Below are 22,118 nucleotides of genomic sequence, written 5' to 3' on the forward strand. Positions count from 1 at the left end.
GTCCAGTCTCTAGCCGCAGACGTGACAAAGACCCTGACCCGACGACCACAGCACGACATACGAGACATCGAGGGAACACAGATCACTCTGGCGGACCTCCCGTCATTGTTTAGACCCGGGATACGTCCCACGGGAGTCACAGTGGCTCTAGTCTTGCGTCGATCCTCGTCTAGGAGACCGAGACGCACGGCACCCCTTGACGAACGCCAGCGTCCCATCACCGGCTAAGCACCAGCCAGGGCGACATGACATACGGAGGATTCTGCCCCCCTCCAGTCTTTTTTCTTTTCATTGTCACACCCAAATGTATTTAATTATGTATGATCAGGCTTAGGATTCAGCATGGGTGATGATGCTCGTTTTAGTAGCTCCACCCTTACTGTGATTTGTATCAGGTTTTCTTTCAATCTCATAGACCCATCAGTCTTCCAAAGACTCTAATAAAATTTCTTTCTTTCTTTCTTCTGACAATGTGCTTCTGAGTCTTTGAGATCATTAGCTTAGTTTAGCACACTCAACAAGGGCCTTAGTGAGCCCTTTGCTTCAGCCCATAGTGGCTTGTATGAGTTACTTTTGGTTTTGTACTTTGTCTCATAGGCCCGCGAGGCTTGCTGCAGACGTTAATACATCTTTATTTTTAATATTTGGAGTATACATCGATGAGATCACGACTTTCACTGACAGCCTAGCAGGGGAGGGGTCCTTGCTTGCTGATTTGATGATATAGATATTATTGTACGCAGATGACATAGTCCTCATCTCCTCTCCAACGGCAGGCCTACATAGACTCCTAGAGGCCCTAGGGGTCTTTTGCAGGGATAGAGATTTGACAATAACTTTTGCAAGACTCCTAGAGGCCCTAGGGGTCTTTTGCAGGGATAGAGACTTGACAATGACCTTCGCAAGACTAAGGTTATGATCAACACCTCACGGGCAGTACTTCATCAACACAGTTTCACTTAGCGAGGGGAGAAGATATGAAAGGTGTAGTCATACGCCTATTTAGGGGTAGTATTCGCAAGGCCAATTTTCATGATGACTCATGCAACCATGGCACGGCTCACACGAGGGCAGGGAAAATTGGCTCGATTAGAGCGTCAGCGCTTTCAGGCACACTTTTAGGACCCCCCAACAAAGGGATGGCTACATGATACACTGATGAGGCCGACAGCCATATATGCAGCACCCCTCTAGGGGTGCGAGGCCCTCCAAGGATGGTAATCTCTCTCTCTCTCTCTCTCTCTCTCTCTCTCTCTCTCTCTCTCTCTCTCTCTCTGAGCCTATCGCCTCAGCCCTGCAGCCGCCACCAACAACCAGCAGCCACTAGTAGCCGCCAGTAGCCAACCGCCGCCAGCCCTAGCATTCAACAGAAGCTTCCCCAACCCCTCTAGTTTCGTCAACGACAAACACCCCCCCCCCCCAGTTTCTTTAACAGCAAACTAACCCTAACCCTGAGTTGAGCTAAACCCCCAACCCAACCCGGGGGTTAGGTTCAGCTAGGGGGTTCTACAGACAGCCAATTATGGACTGGCCTACCCTCTCCTCCAAGCCCCCCTCAACTCCTTCAATCTCCATCAGGACTCAGTACTCTACAGTTGCAGCCATGACACCCTCTCCGTATGCATGCAATTCCCAACAAGAAGGCTCAAAACGACCCATCCTTGGGCAACAGGATCAGATTTTTTATCTACAGCAGGCAATGAGAGAGCTCCGACTGGAGCTGGCAGAGGTAAAGCCTCGACTTCAGGTTCTAGAAGGGCCTGGTAAGCAGGCAATGATTGATGAAGCTGTAGAATCTTGAGGCTTCCCCCCCTGCCCCGCAGCTAGTTTCTAATGTCAAAGATCTAGTTCACCAGAGAGGGAGAGAGTGAGAGGGAGAGAGAGAAGGGGGTAAGCAGAGAGTAAGAGAGAGAAATTTACATGAGGGGGAGAGAGAGAGAGAGAGAGAGAGATTATATTGCATATATAATCTATAATATCTTAACATGCACATGAAATGTAGGCAAACTACTAAGCTAAAGATGTTGAGGAAATCTTAGTATGACTTGCATAGTATTTTTGGTGAAATGAGGGCATATTTATAAATTAAAAGCCCCCAAGATAATGATTAGGTAAAAGGAGGCATGTCATCCAAGCAATGATCAGCCACTACCCCATGCTGATTTGCAGGTTTCTCTTCCAACACAAAATGATCCCACTATTCATGATGCAGTGATTGAAGAAAGATCTGTCAATAGACAGCAAAGGCAAGTTCCCAGATGGCTTCTTGATACATTGAGGGACAGCATACAAGATCAGCCTTTTGCTGCCCGGACAAGATCAGGAAATAGACAGATGCATGGTCACTTTCTTGAGTTTGCACTCCTTGCTACAGCTTGCAATGAAGAGCCTCTGTGCCATAAAGATGCTTTTGACAGCAAAGAGTGGATGGATGCAATGAGAGCTGAGTTGCAATCCATTGCCAAAAATGACACATGGGAATTAGTAGATCTCCCTCCCGGCAAGCATGCCATTGGTACGAGGTGGGTCTACAAATTAAAAAGGAAATCTGATGGCAGCATAGATCAACACAAAGCCCGTCTTGTTGCAAAAGGGTATGCCCAACAACAAGGCATTGACCTTGAGGAGACATTTTCTCCCACATCCAGGATCTACCATTAGGTGTGTCATTGCCATTGCAGCCCATCACCATTGGCAAGTGCACCAACTTGATATCAAAACTGCTTTTCTTCATGGGGATCTGTAGGAAGAAGTCTATGTCACACAACCTCTTGGCTTTGAGGTTGTTAATTCTGAAAACAAGGTATGCTGGCTTAGAAAAGCCCTTTATGGTTTGAAGCAGGCACCTAGGGCATGGTATGCCAAAATTCATGCACACTTACTATCCCTTGGTTTTCAGAATAGCCCCACAGAACCCACTCTTTATGTCCGTGGGAGTGGATCTGATTTTCTAGTGCTGATTTTATAGTGGATGATATGCTCATCACGGGCCCAGATACTCAGCATATTGCAGCTTTCAAGGCTGATTTGCAGCAGGTAATTTAAATGTCAGACATGGGACAGCTCCACTATTATTTGGGCATTCAGTTTGCTCATGTTGAGGGGGGTATCATGATGTCACAGTCCAAGTATATTGGACAGTTCCTTCATCGTTTTCAGTTCGAGGATTGCAAGCCAATCTCTACTCCAGTGAACCCTGGCTTCAAATTCTCAGCTCATGATGGGAGCCCACCATGTGATATCACTCTTTATCAGCAGGCTGTTGGATGCCTTATTTATTTATGTCACACCAAACCTGACTTACAGTATGCAGTATCTCAGCTCAGCAGATTCATGCACATGCCTAGTTCACAGCATTGGCAGACAGTGAAGAGAGTTTTCAGATATCTCAAAGGCACTCAGAATTTAGCCCTCTTCTATGGTGATCGGGGCTCACTTACCATGCATGCTTACACGGATAGTGACTGGGCAGGATGTTCCGACACCAGAGTGTCACATACCGGCAATTGTTTTTTGCTTGGCAATTCATGTATCTCTTGGCTTAGCAAGAAGCAACCAACAGTTGCCACATCTAGCTGTGAGGCTGAGTACAGGGCAGCTTTCACCGCTACAGTAGAGTGTGTCTGGCTTCGACAGTTACTTACAGATCTTGATATTCGCCAAACATCCTCCACTATAGTCTACACTGACAGCCAGAGTGCTTTGGCCATTGCGCGTAACCCAATGTTTCATGCGCGTACCAAGCATATTGAAGTTCACTATCATTATATTCGGGAGCGGTTGTCAGCAGGAGACATAGAGTTGTCCTATCTTCCCACAGAGGACAACATAGCAGATCTGTTTACAAAGGCACTTCCTCGTCCCAAGTTCAAAGTCTTCCGCCAGGCTTTACACTTGGTTCCCTTTGTTACATGATCTGACATACCTTGTACATTCATAGGTGGCTATATCCTTTTGGATCAACATGTGCCACCATGATCAGAAAATACCAGGTATTCTGAGACATTTCTAGAATACTTCAGCCCATACCATGGAAGGGGGTTTGTAGGCCATCTTCTCCCAGTTCTAGTGATGCCCTATAGACCCTGGTATGTGCCTTGTAGGCATTGGTATAGGCACTTAGTTTATTATGTACCTTTTATGCCACATGGGACACTTAGTCCTATGTGACACCTAGGACACTTAGTCCTAGGTCTAGGTACAAGTACTATGTACTTTGTTTTTACACACTACTCAAAGTTGACGTGACGGCTGTGACTCTTCGACTATTTGTACCTTGCACTTGCTCTTTCATTCAACGATCCTACAAAAACCATAAACTCCATCACACATAGCAGGGACTAGCTACTATGACATCCCCACTGACGTCATCAGCGCCCAACAGTGGGGGTAGACTATAGTATAAAAACATGCTCTCACACATACAAATCCACACACCCACACATACTTGAGCATCCATATATACAAAGTCTTCGTACTGAGTTTCTGTCGGCAATTGCATAATCAAATTGCTAAGAAAATCCCCATTAACATTTCCTAAAACTTGCAGTGGAGTATGTATCACACATATAGTGGAGTGGCTTTGTACAACTGGCCAACACACGGCACCAAAGACATCTGCCTCAGTTAAAAAGGTGACACGGAAATAGATGCAAATCTCTTGGAAATGAAAAAGTATGTTGATGTTTGTCTCAGATAAATGTCTCATGCAAAATCACAAGCTAGTAGCTTCAGCAACATGGATTAGGCAAAAAGAAAGAAATTTACCTCCATCAGTGATGCCACAAGGCGAGTAGCCATTTGTTCCCCCTCTTCAGAGCAAACGAGCTGATGAAAAGTAAGATGAACCAATTTGCTTCGCATGTTATTATCAAGCACCTGGGCTAGCCGGGCCACATGATGCTGAGAGAGCAGTTGCAAGAGTAAAAGTGCCTCACCGGACCTTCTCAGCAGCCTCCTAATAAGCTCCATACTCCTCACCTTAACAGGATGAATATTTAAACAGGTTCGGCAGTTAAAATGCTTACATATGTAGCAATAACTATGTCTTTACAACAATGCCACAGACTAGTCAATTCAATAAAGTCCACTTCAAGAACAAAATATTTGTACAATCAAAAAAAACTTCTGGTTATAAGTAACATACCTCCATAACTGACAGCTCTGCAGGGCTATAAGGGACTCTCTGTCTCTTATGAGTGGATACCTGGATGCTTGTACCACGTGATGCATCGAAGAGGTTCCTACCAACTGAATCTAAATTGCCATTAACAAAAGATCCGGGAATGTCTCCAACTCCCGAAATGCGGCCATACTGTCCTCTTCGCTGGTTCCTCCGTGCTCTGAGGAACTGCTCTAGTGCTCTTACCTTATCTTCCAAAGCCTGCATCGCTTCTATTGACAGTCTGCACACAATAATGCCACCATCTCCAACCTCAAAACTCGATTCCCCCTTTAATACCATTACAGGGAGCTCCCAAACTGGCCACAGCAGTCTTGCAGTACACAAGCAAAGGCCTTCATGAGCTCCAGAATAGATGGGAACAGCCTCCTGGACTACTTGCCCCATGTTGAACCCTGTCCCAGATGAGGTTATTGTGTTAGTGGTAGCAGTGCCTCCCTGCATCTGGGGTACACCTACAAGCCTTGGATCTTCGAAGGCTTCAGCAGCCCTCTCAACAACAGCTGATGGCACCGCTTTCCCGTCTTCTGATACAAGCCTTGCAGCGAGAAGTAGACACATTGCAGCAGACTCTCCAGCTCCATATCTTTGGAAAAAGTCTTCTAGTAGAGTATATGACATCCTATTCTCTAAAACTTTTTGCAATACATCAACAGGTCTGTTAAATACCAACTCAGTCACCCCCATATTAGTGAACACAACAGCCCTCCTCCTCGGAAGAGCATGCTGTATTGCCAGCTCTCCGCGTGCCCACAGCATCTTTGCTCTGGTCATCTCCCCTTCTACCCTGGTAAAATCAACCACCTCCCAAACAGCAGCTTCTACTGTAGTTGTATATTCTGGTGGGGGTAGAACATCAGCAATAGCAAGGGTTCTCCCATCAGCTCCTAACAAAGAGACAGTCTCTCTCAAAGCTCGAAAGTTCCTGCCTGCTGAAGCAGAGCCACCCAGAGCCAGGCCACCTGACAAAGGGGTTGTGAAATCTCTTGTAGTGAGCAGTAACCTTGACATGGTCGGAGGAGATGAATCAGAAAGTACAAGAAGACCACTGGAGTAATATGCAGCTTCCAATTTCAGAGCAATGTTTTCTGACTGAGAACGCCCTCCTAATGATAAGTTACCAAATGTGACAACCCCACCTGCCCCTACTGAAGGAGCAGGCCTAGACATCACTATCTTTAATGTGCATGGCCTTTGGTCACTGCTGCTAGTTCCTCTGCTTCCTACTGAGGGAGATGTGGAAAGAAACATTCTTCGACCATCTGAAGTAACCGCCACTAAATGCAAGAACTTGGATTCCGTTAAGGACAGTACAGAAATTGAAATTATAGAAGCCTTCTGTCCACGGGATGGAGCTCGCCTTCCTGACGTACGGCCACTTCCATAGCGTGCATCCCTCTGGTCACCTATATTCCTCTCCTCTGCAACCTTTTTCAGAGCACTCTCCCCACTTTTCCCAAGATCAAACACTTGAATCTTTGATTCATGAGTACGTGAGTACAAAATGTTCCTTTCATCATCAATTACAATTTCCACAACTGGGTCTACAGAACCAAACATAAAGGAGTTGGGTAAGACCCACCTGGATCATCCAACAGTACGTTTTTGTTAATTGATAACGACCAACAAGTAATAACATTAATTGTGGATGCATTACATAAATGAAAATAACAAAGATATTACCAAAGCTAAACAAACATAATCGAAATGTGGGGCAACTTAACAAGAGTCGTGACTATATATTGAAGATTTTTTACACACTCTTTTTGCTATGCAGCGGTTTGACATTCAATCAAAAACAACATTGTAAATTTGATCACTGTAATAAAACAAACTTCTTCAATCTCACTCTAGAAATGTTCAAGCATTACATTCATTCCCTTCCTAGCATGGTGTGGAAATTCTCCCCTGATGAATCCAATTTGATATAAAGAAAAAAGATAAGTGGGCCATTAAAAATAGAGGCATACCTTTATACATGTGTACATAGGTCTACACGTTCTGATCAAGTCCCATTATGTAAGGAAAGACAATTATGATTCATAATATTTTCCTCCAAGTGGTTCTCTTAACCAACGCATTCATCCTCAGCAAGAAATTGGGCAACCAAACTCCTACTTTCTTTCTCATCTCCCTCCAAAACTGTAGACAGTATGTGCTTGTACTTGTCTTGCCCATGGACAGACATTGAAAATCAAAGGAAGTGGAAAGGAATTGGTGTAGTCACTAATATAGATCAAAATGCCTAAATGTGAGAGCAAATTAGTCAATAATGAGCACTATAGACCTTATTGGTAAACAATTTATTGTGAGTCGCATCTACAGCAAATAAGACATGAAGTAGAATTTTAAAGGATAAATGCCTCAGAGATCTTAAAGGATAAGTCCGATGTGATCAGAATTGACAAGAGAATCCATGCCCACCGATGACTCTACAAGTTGGATGCTGAAGCTTGAGGTCAAGCAATAGCATCATCATATCGGATGGCGGACACATTGGACATTTAAAATTTGGTACAGAGTATGGGAAGCATTACTTTTTTATACTATGGAAAGCATCATCATTTCAACATTGAAAAATCATGCTCTAATGAAGATCTTGATATGCAAGGAGTGCATAACAGGAAGACATCGCTGATACAAGTTTCCTCCAGCGTGATGCAAGAAGAGAAACACAATTGCTTGAAGCTGTACATACACATGTGCTCATATGGAGAAGCCAAGACCATGGTAGCATAGGTGAAGAAGGGATGTGGATTCTTCAAGGATCAACTTCCCACCTCCATGATGGAGGAGGTTGTATGTCGGGATGGTTCTTTTGATGGATATAGTGCTTTAACCATATGCACACACGCTCATGTAATAATCTGAGCAATTTTATTCATGACACATGAAATAACAACGATGATCAAACGCAGAGAAATCCCCACTCTTAGAGAAATTTGTATTGATGGAAAGGGACCGACCCGACATACCACACCTCTACAACAAAAGACTAGACAAACACTAAGGACCCTATGTGACACACTAGAGCAGCTGCTTAGACATACATCACGACCAAAAGATGCAGCAACTATATACGACTCTCATTAGAACGGATACCAGGAGCATCTAGACCTCTTGGCCCTCAAAAAGAAGCTGCAACATGTCGCCTTTCTGGTTTTATAGGAGTCGTGCTCATAACCACCACCACCAAGCTATGGACCAAGCTGCCACATGGAGTCCACGCAAAAGCTTCACCCTCCAAAACTTCCATGAAGCCAATACATTTGAGCTCATGCACTCTACGAGCCAAAGCCACGTCGATGAGCCAATGGAACTTCTACAACGTGCATGGACCAATCAAAGCACAAGGGTCTTACACCCCCCACAACCAAAGTCTACCACATGAAAATATTGAAAAGCAACAAACCTCCAACGGACAAGCCCAACATTCCCCCCATGAGTTGAGGAGAGCATAAAACAAATTGGCAAAAATACAGAAGAAATAAGAATCGAATAATCGATGAATCCACACAAGATCGCACCAAAACCAACTTTGTCAAAATAAGTGTTACCCACACAGCGTATGAAGAAGAAGAACTGCGCCACCCACACAAGGTAAGGCTCATGAAAAACTTGGACTTTCAAAAGGCCCATTCATCATCTATACTCGAGTTTCCTTCTTCTGCCAACGCTAGACCAGCGAGTTCTTCAATTGGTGAAACCTCTTCTATCACTAGTGCTTTGTCTTTCATCTTTTTGGGGTCAAATGCCTTTCGGTAACCGAACTTTTCTTCGTGGCCATCTTTACCAATACAAACACTTCAGGATCCGCTTTCCCTTGACACTAGCCTTTTTTCTTGTGGATCTCTTTTTCTGGCTGCTGGCTACATACGAGGGCTCTCCAACAACTGAGCTTGCATTCAACCGCCTTTCTTCACTTAATGAATTCAAGATCTTCAAAACTGACCCAAAGAATTTGCACTAGCTTTGGATATTTTTGTGAAACAACTGAAAGAAGAATTGCCTTCACATCCTCCTCATCAACCTTAGAACCCAGTGCACTCAATTGTTTCATCAGTGATTGAAGTCTATTCAAACACCTACCTAGGCTCTTACTTTCTCCCATATGGAAGCTAAAGAGTTTCCTACTTCAAAAATGACTTGGAGTGCTTCATCTTTGTACGGCACAAACTCTCCAGAATGTTCCAATTGCCGAATGCATTCTTTGTGATATCTATGTGATGGAAAAAGTCTTGCCCCAGAGCCTTACTTACGATGCCTATATCCTTCTCGATGCATTGCTTCCAAAGAGTCACCTTTTCTTGCTCGTTATCCTTTGATTTCTTCTCAGATCCAGAGACAATGCTCCATAAACCTTTCTGCATGAGATGCAAACGCATCGATAGTTGCCACACACGGTATTTCGACCATCGAACCTCAAAACCGAGCCTTCAGGATTATCTTTCTTCAATGAATCCATGCAATGGTTTGAACGAACAAATATCTCATTTTTCAAAGACTCAACAGATCTCACCAACTGCACACTTCAAGCCCTCACAGAGCCGTTCTAATATTATTTGTTGGATATAGAGCTTTAATCATATGCAACATGTCACCCTTCCAGTTTTATAGGAGACGTGCTCATAACCGCCACTGCCAAGCTGTGACCATGTCGCCGCATGGAGTCCAGGCAAAAACCCCCACCTCCGAAACGTCCATGAAGCCAATAAGATTGAGCTCGTGCTCTCCACGAGCCACAACCACATCGATGGGCCCATGGAACTTCTCCAAAGTGCATAGACAAATCAAAGCACAAGGGTCTTTCACCCTCCACAAACAAAGTATGCCACATAAATTATTGAAAAAGCAACAAACCTCCAAAGGTCAAACCCAACATCTTTGCTGGCCAAGTTAGCTTCTTGCTATCCATCGGGAGGATCATGAGGCACATTGCCTCGTACACTTCACCCGAGATGATGATATGGTGTTGGAAAGGTCAGCTCCCCATCTATAAGCCCCCATATGAGGAGAGCGTGGGGGAGGGAGACATAGGGCAGGATGTGCCCAAGAGAAAAGAAAGAGAGGGGGCTGCCACATGGGCAGCACCTCACAACAAAGAAGAGAGAGATCATGTACCTGGAGGCATCAAAGTGGCTGCAACAGATGTTGCCTTTGTGCAGGAGAGATGGCGGGGGCAGCATGCCTTGGATCTGCCCTGGCAAGAGGATTCTGATGAGCAACAAGATGGCGGAGTATCCCGGGGTACAGAAGCTTATATGGCAAGCCACGTGGCAGCGGGTGTGGGCAGGAAAAGACCTGAAGCAGGCCCTGCATGTGGCGCAACCTGGTAAAGGGAGCCAGCACCTTGGTCGGCTGTTTGGAAGGATGATAGGGCTGGTCACAGCCAGCCTATCAGGCCAGGAACAGGGCTGCACAAAGGGGGGTCTGGACCCTGCATATATAGAGGGCATCTGCCCTAGAAGTGTGGGCCAAAGGCCCTAGAAATGAGAGCCCAACAGGGGCATTTATAGGGCAGACCAGGTCAGAGCCTGGTCGGCCTGTTTGGGTCGGCCAAAGGCAGCCTGACCGATTGGTTTTTTGGAGCAGGCCTTGGGCCTATATAAAGAGGCCATTGGGCCTCATTCACTCATCACTTGCAGCAGCACTTCAGGGAGCAGAAGGAGCAGCAGACCAGCAACCTATGAGCCTACATCCAGGAGGACACAGAGGCTGGAGAGCTGCAGACCTAGCTCAGCAAGGTGCTGCCCACCTAGGTTGATACATAGGCAGTACGGTGGAGAGGATCATTCAGGACAGCGAGTCCATATAAGCTCGAGGTGGACCATGCGGGCTCGAGTCTAGAAATATCCGGCAGATAGTAGAAGTACCTTGTGGTAGGATTCAAAGGACCACGCTCTGGTGGGACTTTGGATCTATCTCTATTTTTTGTTGTGTCCATAGTTTTGGACGGAAATATATTGTTTTTGGTAGCTTCTAGATCTGGCTGGATTGTCTATTGATGAGTCTACACATCTATTTGATGCACATAGGTTTAAGTCTGGTTGATTTCTAAGATGGTATCAGAGCCCAAGTAGGAGGCTCACAGGTGTGGGAGCCTAAAGACAGGAACCTTGTTGAAGGACGACCCTAATTCAGAAGCTCTTGGGAATTGACTTCCACGACTGGAGGACAGTGCCCTTGCGAGAAGGAGGGTGACTCAGGTTCAATCAGGTGCATACGAAGTTTTGGTCTACGGAAGGTTGAGTTTGTTCGACTTTGCCGTGTGGTTTAGCAGCAAAGATGTCGATTTCAAAAGCCTCTTCAGCCCCTTCTCTCCCTTCCTCCTCCCCCAGATTTCTTTCTTTCATCATCCCTAACTTTGGAGAGTCTGGGAAAATGGATGGGACAAATTACCCTATCTGGAAGGTGAAGATCCGGAGTCATTTAGTGGCTCGGAAGTTGTGGAAACTGACGACAGGAGCCGAGGCGAAGCCAAAGGATACGGTGGACAACAAGGGGGAGATACTCATAACAGTAGATGGAGAGGAACTCGAAGCTTAGGAAGATAGAGATGCACACGTCTAGCATTGATCATAGGGACTATGGCGGACTCAGTGCTTCCTCACATCTAGATGGCCGACACGTCAGCAAAGACGTGGGCCATTCTAAAGGATCTATATGAGACAGATAACACATCCCGAATCTTGCTTCTTCAGCATCAGCTCTACAACTTGGATATGGATGAGGGAGATTCAGTACATGACCACTTGACGAAGGTCAAGGTGGTAAGGGATCAACTAGCAACGGTTGGTCAAAAGGTGGACTCGTGCCAATTGGCCTTGATGGTACTGAGGAGACTACCTCGGAGTTTCAAAAGCTTCATTACGACTGTGACACCAGGAGAGAGGACCAAACCTCTAGCTTTTGAGGAGTTGGACCCATTACTGCTTCAGGAAGAAGCTAGGAGAAGCTCTCTAACAACGACAAAGATGACAAGGCGTTGCTGGCAAAGGATTACACTGGCAAAGGGAAGGGCAAGCCTAACAGTGGCAAGTCCAAGAAGGATGACTCTGATGACAAGGACACTTCCAAGAAGAAGCAAAAGAAGAAGTGCTTCTATTATGACACACACCAAGCCACTTTGCGAAGGATTGCAGAAAGAAGGAGGTGGATCAGAAAAACAAGGAGTCCGACTCACATTCAAAGGGTGACACAAAAGCCAAAGCTAATGTAATAATCGAAGAACTATACTTGGTGACATCTCCGTGTGTTAGTAAGGTCAGATATGCCGACCTAGAACATTGAGATGTGGGTCGACGAGGAGTCAGAGATCTTCCAAGTGAAGGTGAAGAACAGCATGGAGTGCTTGGTATCTTCCAGGTGCGTGGCTGTTAATACTGACACAAGGGTGGATTCCATGGAGTACCGTAGGGTTTCATGTTCAGATGGTTGTTGTACTTAGAAGGGAACAGTACTGGATTGCACAGGTTTTTGGTATGTGCCTCGATGAGGTGCATGGTTTGCTTTCAGAGCAAGCACACATTCATGACACATCACCATATCACATAGAAATATTGAACATGCAAAGGAAAGAGAGGAGCAATGAAAAGAGATTGAGGGAAAAGAGGCTTGAATGGACGTTAGAAGCTTCAAGGAGAGTGGAGGGTAGAGTGGAGTAGAATGGCTAAGTAGGCTCCTGAAGTGGAGAGTAGAGGAAAGACTCAAAAGAGCTTAGAGAGGGAGAAGTAGAGTGAAAGGGTAGTTAGAGAGGCTAGGGAGAGTAAAGGATGCAGGAGAGTGAGGCAAAGAGCCCAAAATGGCACTGAGAGGCTGCTTTAAATCCTACATACTGCCATGCCAAGAGATGAAAACATTCTAGGAATGTCAAACACGTAGATCAGGACAAATGCTTTTGCCTTTAATTATAAAGTTCTTTACTCTCATATATTGTTGCATTGCAAAAGGTCATCAATTCAAAGTAAAAGACCAACCCCATAAGAACATAGGTGGCTCAGTCAAATGTAATTGGTCCATAATTGAATTGTGGTCCAAAAAATCACTAACTAAAGCCACAAAACCCATCATGTGAATGAGAAAGCAAATGAAAATAGCTGCCAAATATAAAGGCAATTTTTTCAACTAAAAAATATTATCCATAAATGCGAATGTGGTTTGTAACTGCCCAAAGACTGGGTCGAGTATAAAATGCCACAAAACATAAAGGCCACAAGCATACTGGCACAAGTATGGATACCCTACAGTAATTATATGTAACCAATAACAATATTGAAAACTGGATACAATAAAAGTAAGGGTGAAGCCACTAGTGTGGCCATCCACACCAAGGTCTTTAACTTTAGACTTGAACTCTACCTTGCCCTCACGATAAACAGCCCATTTGCCATCCTTTCGGGCTGCCTTTATGTTTGTTAAATTGGTTGCCCTTTGGCTCAAGTGAGCTCCTCGGCTATCCATACTTTCATATCTTTCAGTTTATTCAATTGTCCAAGTATATGGACTCTATTAGCTGTGTCAAGAGTGAGTACGGCATGAGTGCCATCTAGCTCGATCTTCATTTTACAGTCTTTTGGTCAGTCAATGCCTGGCATTGCTGTTTGAATCAGTCCATAGGTCTCATCAAATGTCTCTTCATTCTTATACCACCCTCAGGCAAGTCCCCTATATTTTTTTCTTCAATGCATTCTGTTCTCTCGGCTTGCTTTCTAATTTCTCTTTGTAAATGTGAATCCAATGTGATTTTGATTCTTCCGTCTCTTGTCTTTGCATCTCCACCATTTACTAATCAGCTCATCAATTGTGTCGTGGGGTAGCAACTGCTTCCGGGCTGTTTGTTGTTTTGTTTGTGCTCAACCTTTCCCTTCAAGTGCTTGAAGTTTAGTTTTCAGTTCAAAGTTCTCTTTTTGCAGCAGGAAGGCTTGCTACTAAAGCAACAAAATCATTTCATTCTGCCTAGTGTTAGGCAATGGAGGCGAGAGAGGCCAGTGCAGTGCAAAGGATAGCTTACTAGTCTTTTCCTTATCAGCTTCACCTATCGCACCCTCCTTACTGTGCATATTCGATAGGCCGTTGCCTTGTTCTACACAACTCAAGGCCTATGTAGCTCAGTGGATGAAAACCTTATATGCACAAACCATAACTCTATTCAAAATACCTACTTGGAGAATGCCAGGCGTGTTGCTCAACCCCAAAGCAATCTACTAGTCGGCTGAGGAAGTCTAGCTGTTTTGCTGGCTCAGAATCGTTACAAATGGTGTTTTTTTTTTTTTCAAAGAAAGGAACCTTCTATTAATGCTTGAAAGATTTCATACAAGACAACAGCCCCGAAGGTGCTGAGTATGAAAAAACCGGAAAAGGCTGAAAGAAAAAACCGGCCTGTTCCTGAGAAGCCAAGCTCACTGCCTAGGGGATCTCTGGAACTGGGGCTAACAGCCCAGTGGGGGGACTATACAGCCAACGAATCCCTCGCGGAGTGAAGATGTAGAAAACACCTGCAGGCCAAGCCTTGCAGTGAGAGGTCGGGTCTGTCGAGTCGTGCTCTCCAGGTCTCTACTGTGTCTCGTCCCCACCGGTTCTGGCTCGGGTCACCGGAGTAAAATTCCATGATTGTCCTTTGACCTAGGTCCTCTTGTGTCTCCTCTTGTGTCTCCTCTACCTCGCAAGAGCCCTCTATGTCACTAGGACTTGAGAAGGAAAATCCACTCATAGATCTCTTGGCATACCTTTGTCTGCGACACATGGGCCCGAAACCTACTTTCAAATAGACAACGGTGCCGTTCACGCTCCTCTGTCTCAGTCTCCTGCGTGTCACATAAAGTGTAGATCCACCTCTCTCGTGGAATGCTCCCTGATAGTCCTGTCTCAACCTGTAGCCTGTGAGAATATACTTGAAACTGCCAAATCAATATCCTCACTGCACATGGCAGATAGATCCCAGTGGTTCGGTAAACCCCTTCTCTGGGATCCGCAAGCAATGATATTTGTAGACGCTGAGTTTAACCAAAACCTCCTGAGGTCAAGCCAAGTCCAGAACGTGTGGAGTTGTGATAAATCATCTCTAATGACATGGTTCACCACGTGATAGATGAGTGAATTGGATGGAGCCTCAAGGCTATACTGAAATGGTGGTACCCGTCCATATGGAGTCCCAAGCCTGCAAACCATCTACATGTCCGAGCATACCAACTCCTGTGATCTCCATCTGCCTCTAGAGCCATAGATGAGGTCAACACCGGTCATGGAATCTGCATTGTTCGGATGTCGTGGACAGTGGTGCAAAAGTCCCTGACTCTATGGAGTTAAGTGACCACCTGAAATTCTGCATCAAGCTGTTGGGGCCAGCCCCCCAACTCTACTAGCAGAATATGATGCGGGTGGCTAGCTACCGATCATCCGAGCAAGAAGCAAAACCTGTAGTCTCTATATGCGGGACCAATCTGTGTCCAATAGATATGTCTCCCAACAGGGATTGCCGTACATCCTAGCTGGACGAACGAGCAAAGAGACTTGGTTCTGGGGTCCTAGAAATGGGATTTAAAGCACTGATATGATCTTATTAAAGTCCGCTTGAGACCCTACTGGACTCTAGGGCTGAAAACCACTATCAAAGCAATAGTAGTTCTTTACATCCATCCAATACAACTCCAAAACTTCCTACGTGACTAGTATGTGCTTGGCAATGCTGACCTACCATGTCCATAATTTTATTGGGGTATTTCAAACTTTCTTTCATGTATGCACCCCCCAAGTTGCTTGGTTGGTTGACTAATGAGGATAGGTTGAGGACATTGTTGTTGTATTTTTCTCTATATGTACACTCTACAATGGAAGAGTGTGTGCTCTTCATTTTCTATTTTTTCCTGTTGGATAGAATTTACAGATTCTTCCCTCCCTTGGAATTCTAGGTCTAATCCACCTGCCTTTTCCACCTCTAAATCATGGGAGGTGGTTCTTGAACATTGAAATATTTGTTCCTGCATTTTGTACTTAGCCATTGGATTGATCTCTTGCTGATAGAATTCCATCTTGGTCCCAGGACTTGCCATAGTTTCTGCAGTATTTATGCGTGACTAGCTATCGAATTTCCCTTCATCCTCAGGATATCCATAGCATGTAAATCCCCATTGCTCCATCCATTCAAGCCCCTCTTTGTGGCATCCTGAGCGTTTTGCTGCATTCATTACTTTGTGCGGGATTTTGTTTGCATCCATCTTTCTCTACCTTGTGAAGGTATGTCATGTATTGACACAGAGCTTCCCCTTCCAAAGGTATCGTTCATGTCTCTCCTAGCATGACAAGGTATGGAGTTTGCTTTTTGACCCCCAACTCTCCTATGATAAACCTTTTGTGAATTGTTTCTATTCTTTTTACAATATTCTATGGAGAGTCCAGGTGCCTATCTAGGACTACAGTTTGATAAAGCATCGTGTACATAAACTTCCTTATTCCCCAGCCCTGACATGTGCTTTCTTGCATTTGTTTTGAAATCTATAGCAGACTTACAAACCTCCTATGCCTCTTTTTCCACACGTGTTCTATTTGTAGTTGTTCTCAAAATCAAGCTCAGTGAATGTAGCTTGTGATTGCTTCTAGGGGTTCTCCTTCCATGAGTAGGTGCCTACCAAAAATTCTTCAAGTCCCCCAGTCACAAAAAAGAGCCAGCCTGCCAAGTGTATACCCTGCATCACACTGCTTCATCCTTAAATTTTATTATTCCTCTAGATGAGGAACTTGTCCTCCGCTGAAAACCTTCCCCTTGCTTCTACCGCATGAACGGAGAATGAAAATCTCATCTATACTAAAATAATTACAGGAACAAGGTGCGAAAATGAAGAATGACTAAAATCCTCGAACACTTGCACTTGTTCTATTTGTAGTTGTTCTCAAAATCAAGCTCAGTGAATGTAGCTTGTGATTGCTTCTAGGGGTTCTCCTTCCATGAGTAGGTGCCTACCAAAAATTCTTCAAGTCCCCCAGTCACAAAAAAGAGCCAGCCTGCCAAGTGTATACCCTGCATCACACTGCTTCATCCTTAAATTTTATTATTCCTCTAGATGAGGAACTTGTCCTCCGCTGAAAACCTTCCCCTTGCTTCTACCGCATGAACAGAGAATGAAAATCTCATCTATACTAAAATAATTACAGGAACAAGGTGCGAAAATGAAGAATGACTAAAATCCTCGAACACTTGCACTTTAATCACCAGTACTCAATGCTTTGCAAAAGAGTGTGACGGCAAAAACTTAAACCAATGCACATCACAAGGATGCATACATGACAGGCAATAAATCTGAAATGATATACAAACAAGGCAACAAAATCCATAGGAGGTCCTTAAACCCTTCTAAGGTGAAGAAAATTTTAAACTTACTCGATTGCTTCAAATACAGACATAACCATCGCAAAGTAACAAAGTGGAGATATGATACCGTGCAAATGCTCAAACTGGGAAGCTTGCATAATAAATTTTACCACAGAATTAAGAGTGCAATATGCCAAAATTTGACGACACTGGTTAAGGGGAAAAGCACCTAGATAGAAGGCTACCAAATCCACCAGTATGGCAGACCTTCCGACAACGACTTTTCCACCCAGTCCCTGAACTGTAGAGCAGCTCATAGATATGACCATCTCGCCCTGCAAGAAAAATGCGTCCTTTATCTGTGCTCTGTATGCACGTCATAGTAATCCCATCTGAAGGGATGGTATAGTCATGTAGAGGCTGTATTGATAACTCGGCATAGGGATCAGAACCGTCGCCGCTTCCAGTGCAGCACACACCAAGCAAAACGATCTGCAGTTGTGCATACAAAATGTCAATGTGGCTCACATTCTAACAAGTGATATTGATATAAAGCACTCCTTACAGCACATAAGAAGTTATAAGAAATCTAATCAAAGTGTCATCATTGGGTTCCTAGCAAATACAAATAAACTACTTTCGTGTTTTACATCAAAAGCTTCACTACTTATTCAAGGGTCTTTTCCCTCAAGAGACAGAAAAAAGGTGCACCATAAAAACACAAACATAGCTTGGAACAATTTTGGGGGGTGAACATCAATCGCACTAGCCCTGTAGCTGGGGACAAGCACATTTGAACTTCAAAAAGACTTATCACTGACAGAGGAAAGCTTCAATACATAAACCAATGATATATAAAAAACACATTCTCCAGAGATTTCTGTGACAATTCTGACAATTGTTTTTCAATATAAAACACAGTGCATTCATGGTTTGGTTTGCTCCCTGCAGCAAAACTCTGCAGTTTGCGAGGGCCTATGATTGTATATGTATGCGTGCAGCCAGGGGCGAATTGGAGCATCAATTACATCATTTAAGTGCAGGCAAAAGGGGCACAACTTTTTGAAAGCTGCATAATAGCACTGTAAGTCCAGATTTTCTTGAATCAAGTGAATTTTAGTAGAAACTTTATATACAAAAGCTAAGGATTATACCTAGATGAATCTAGGAACTCATCCTCTAAAAACACAACATAGTGCAGTTTCAATCTCACGATAGTCACTCATAAGATTGAAAACCATAAACTCCATCACGCATAGCAGGGACTAGCTACTATGACATCCCCACTGACGTCATCAGCGCCCAACAGTGGGTGTAGACCATCGTATAAAAATATGCTCTCACACATACAAATCCACACACCCACACATACTTGAGCATCCATTTATACAAAGTCTTTGTACTGAGTTTCTGTCGGCACTCCGGAGGTGAAGGGCAGACTCAGCCATGGCGAAGGCTAGCACTAAAGGAGAAGGCTAATCAAAAAGTAGTCCAAAATCTCTTCATTCAATCTACAACTGCTTGTAAAGTCTAAACGATTTCATTTTGGTCCAAAACGAGCATCTAAATCTAGCTGATAGGGCAACGCACCATTTAAGATAGATAGAATATAACCAGCAGGCCACAACTTGGACGAAAACTTCATGAGGTAAAATTTGCATGTCCGCTAATACGGTAGAAGCATATACCTAGATTAATCCAGGAACATTCCCAAACTCATCCTCTAAAAACACAACATAGTGCAGTTTCAATCTCCAGATAGTCACTCATAAGATTGAGAACCATAAACTCCATCACGCATAGCATAATATAATTCATAATTATTTTCAAGATAGTCGCCCAGAAAGTAAATGCTATGAACTAGATCAAGTTCTCTGACCATCAAAGCCTTCAATAATTTCGGAATCGCCGAGCAAGAGGCAACATGGTCTGCTCTTCTAGTCTAACCAATCATACAAACACAAGGGAAAGAGAATATAGTAGCTGATACACTCTCGCAGGACCCACATTTTATTATATCTCCATATCTTACATGAGGAAGTAGCTGTCCCTAAAGGCTTGTACAACATTTTGATTCCTCACAAATCTGGAAAAGCGCTGTCTGGAGGTACCCATAGAGATTATAACACTAATGATGGATGCTTGTATATGTACTGGAAACTGTATATTCCTCAGGATCTCAATCACACAAGGAGTATCACAACCCTATCTATGCTGGACATGAGTAGTAATAGCTGCTTTTACAGCATTACTCAAACTCTTACTTTGCTTAAGCTTTTGTGCTTAAAATGCTTTCTCCCCTCCCAATGAGCAAGGTGGACTCTGGAGATCTGCCAGGAACTCACTAAGAAGACAGGTTTGTGGATATGTGAGTATGTATTAGGGCATATCTCTACCCAGTCCTTGTGTAGCAGGCACTGTTCTTTTCATTAATCAAAAGAGCATTGCCTCCTAAATTGATAATTGACATAAGGCTGAAAATAAGGTCCCAGGATAAGTATTGAAATTCAATGAGCAATTCACGATTTCTTGAGCTGATCATATGCAGATCCATTTTCCGTAGGAGCCATAAAAGACTAAACGGTATACAGAAAAGTTTTCCATGGGGCTTGCTCCCGCATCAAGCATGGTTGTTAAGACACTCATGTCTTATGATAAGACACTTAAGACACATGCTTACCTTAAGACACCTTAAGACACTCTTGTTTTCTTTAGTGGGTGGGGCGTAACAACAAACATCGAGTTTGACTTAACCATGCTATCATTGATGGTGACTTCGGATCCATACAGTGGCAGTGACCTTGCAGATTCAAATTAGGATGAATCTTGAGAGATTTGACTCTTGAGAGTCAAAAGTTTCCTTTCAATTATATGTATCGAGATGCATATTTCATTCATGTCACATGTGATTGACAAACTGGTATGTAATCTTTTAACTTTTAAGTCTTGAGTACATTGTACAAGCGCATTGTTACTTCTTGCATTGTTTAACTGTAGCTTATTGTACTTCTAGAATCTAGCAACTAGCTATGCTAGCAAGCTGCACACTTGTATACTTATACATATATTAATTAAATATTTATTATTACAATGACGTGTCTTACCTTTAAGGCACTTGAGACACTCGTGTCTGAAGCGTGTCTGACATGTCGTGTCTTAGCGTGTCTTACAACCATGGCACCAAGGACCCTCTTAGGCATAAGATATTTGAGATTCTCTTTGATCCGGGTCACTAAATATGTCATGCATCCTTACCAATGCTCCATAATTCCTAATTTCCCTGAATAGCCATATCCAGGCACGGAGCTAGCCAGGCCTGATAGTATGCCTATCTAACGGAGACAAACTCTGCCCTTGACAATTCAAGAAACATCCATTTTCCCTCTTCAAGCTTGAACCATCACTCGTCACACCTCTTTTAAAGACTACACACAACCAAACTTTTGTCCCTTTAACTTCAGGTTTTCATAACATCACTCAAATCAAAAATAAAAACTGCGCTCGATATGATTCACCCCTGAAATATGTAAACTAACCTCCACAGGTGTTGCCAATACTAAAAGATGCTGGATTGCCTCCACAAAAATGCCAAGTCTGGCTTTAGCCAAACCAACAGCACAGATTGCTTGCTCTTCTCCATTATACTCTGGACATAGTCCATCCCTGATACAAAAAAAGTCCTCTCAATCATAATGCCCAAGCCCCAGCTCGAAGTATTTTCCTGCTCCAAATTAAATCAAAGTAATGTTGCCTCATGGTTGTCTCATACTTGGCCACAAAATATATCAGGTCAAACCAACACGATCAGACAAACTCTATTTCAGTCTTTTATCAGCATAAGCCTCACCATTTATCAAATCGCCATAAGAAGAGGCTGTTGTCAACAGTTGCCCATGCTCGTCGAATACTTGGAAAGATGCCACACAAAGCTGTTCCCTGACCCCCAGCTGCATTATATCTCTCAATCAGAACGGGTGGCAGTTCTCTATTGCTCGTCACATCAACAGATGATGGCAACTGCTTTATAATCACAGATTGAGAAACGTCAGCACATAATTTTGATAAACCTGAAAATTATACAGAAGTTCAGACTGCAGACTGTTGCTCACATTGCTTACAAACGAAAACAATCTTTACTCAAATGTGGTAAATCAGTTTGAGCCTCAAAACAAGATAGAAACCTCAAAATCACTGATTTTGAGTTATGGCACATTGACCTTCAAATCCTAATCACAGCCATCAAGATAATATGTACTGTAGTTTACACTCTGCATAAGGTTATTTCCACACACATACATGGCCGAAGCAAGCAAACCAAGTCGAGAGAGAGAGAGAGAGAGATGAATCCAGGAACATGCCCAAACTCATCCTCTGAAAACCAAGTCAATATAGAAGATCCTGAAAATCTCAAGCCAAATTATCAAAAGCAAAAGAGTTTGAAACTAGAAAAATTATATATGCACTCTCTGACTCAAATGATGGACACTCCATAATATGAAATGGCCAGGCTTAGTCTCATTCTGGCGAGCTTTGTCATGGTCACAGCATGCAAACATGTAGATGAGTTGCCATGTTTCTAATGTACAGAGATACAGGAGCATCTACTACCAACAGAAGTTGCAACTCACGTCA

General features: G+C 43.7%; 1 protein-coding gene across 2 annotated transcripts in view; it reads right to left on the bottom strand.

Moving 5' to 3' along the window:
• The window catches only part of NUP155 (nucleoporin 155), a 113,656-nt gene that overhangs the window by 74,621 nt on the left and 16,917 nt on the right, over positions 1-22,118 (bottom strand). For both annotated transcript variants that reach the window (XM_087391167.1, XM_087391168.1), the window contains exons 2-6: positions 21,334-21,503; positions 21,023-21,149; positions 17,716-17,978; positions 5,147-6,764; positions 4,768-4,980 (exon numbers count right to left, since the gene is read on the bottom strand). In XM_087391167.1, the coding sequence (XP_087247293.1) occupies positions 4,768-4,980; positions 5,147-6,764; positions 17,716-17,978; positions 21,023-21,149; positions 21,334-21,503 (2,391 nt within the window). The remainder of the gene's footprint in view (positions 1-4,767; positions 4,981-5,146; positions 6,765-17,715; positions 17,979-21,022; positions 21,150-21,333; positions 21,504-22,118) is intronic.

The sequence above is a fragment of the Dipteris shenzhenensis genome, chromosome 20 (genome assembly GCF_047967505.1).
Source record: "Dipteris shenzhenensis isolate YYH24624 ecotype China chromosome 20, Dip_SZ_1.0, whole genome shotgun sequence".
In the NCBI taxonomy this organism is placed as follows: domain Eukaryota; kingdom Viridiplantae; phylum Streptophyta; class Polypodiopsida; order Gleicheniales; family Dipteridaceae; genus Dipteris; species Dipteris shenzhenensis.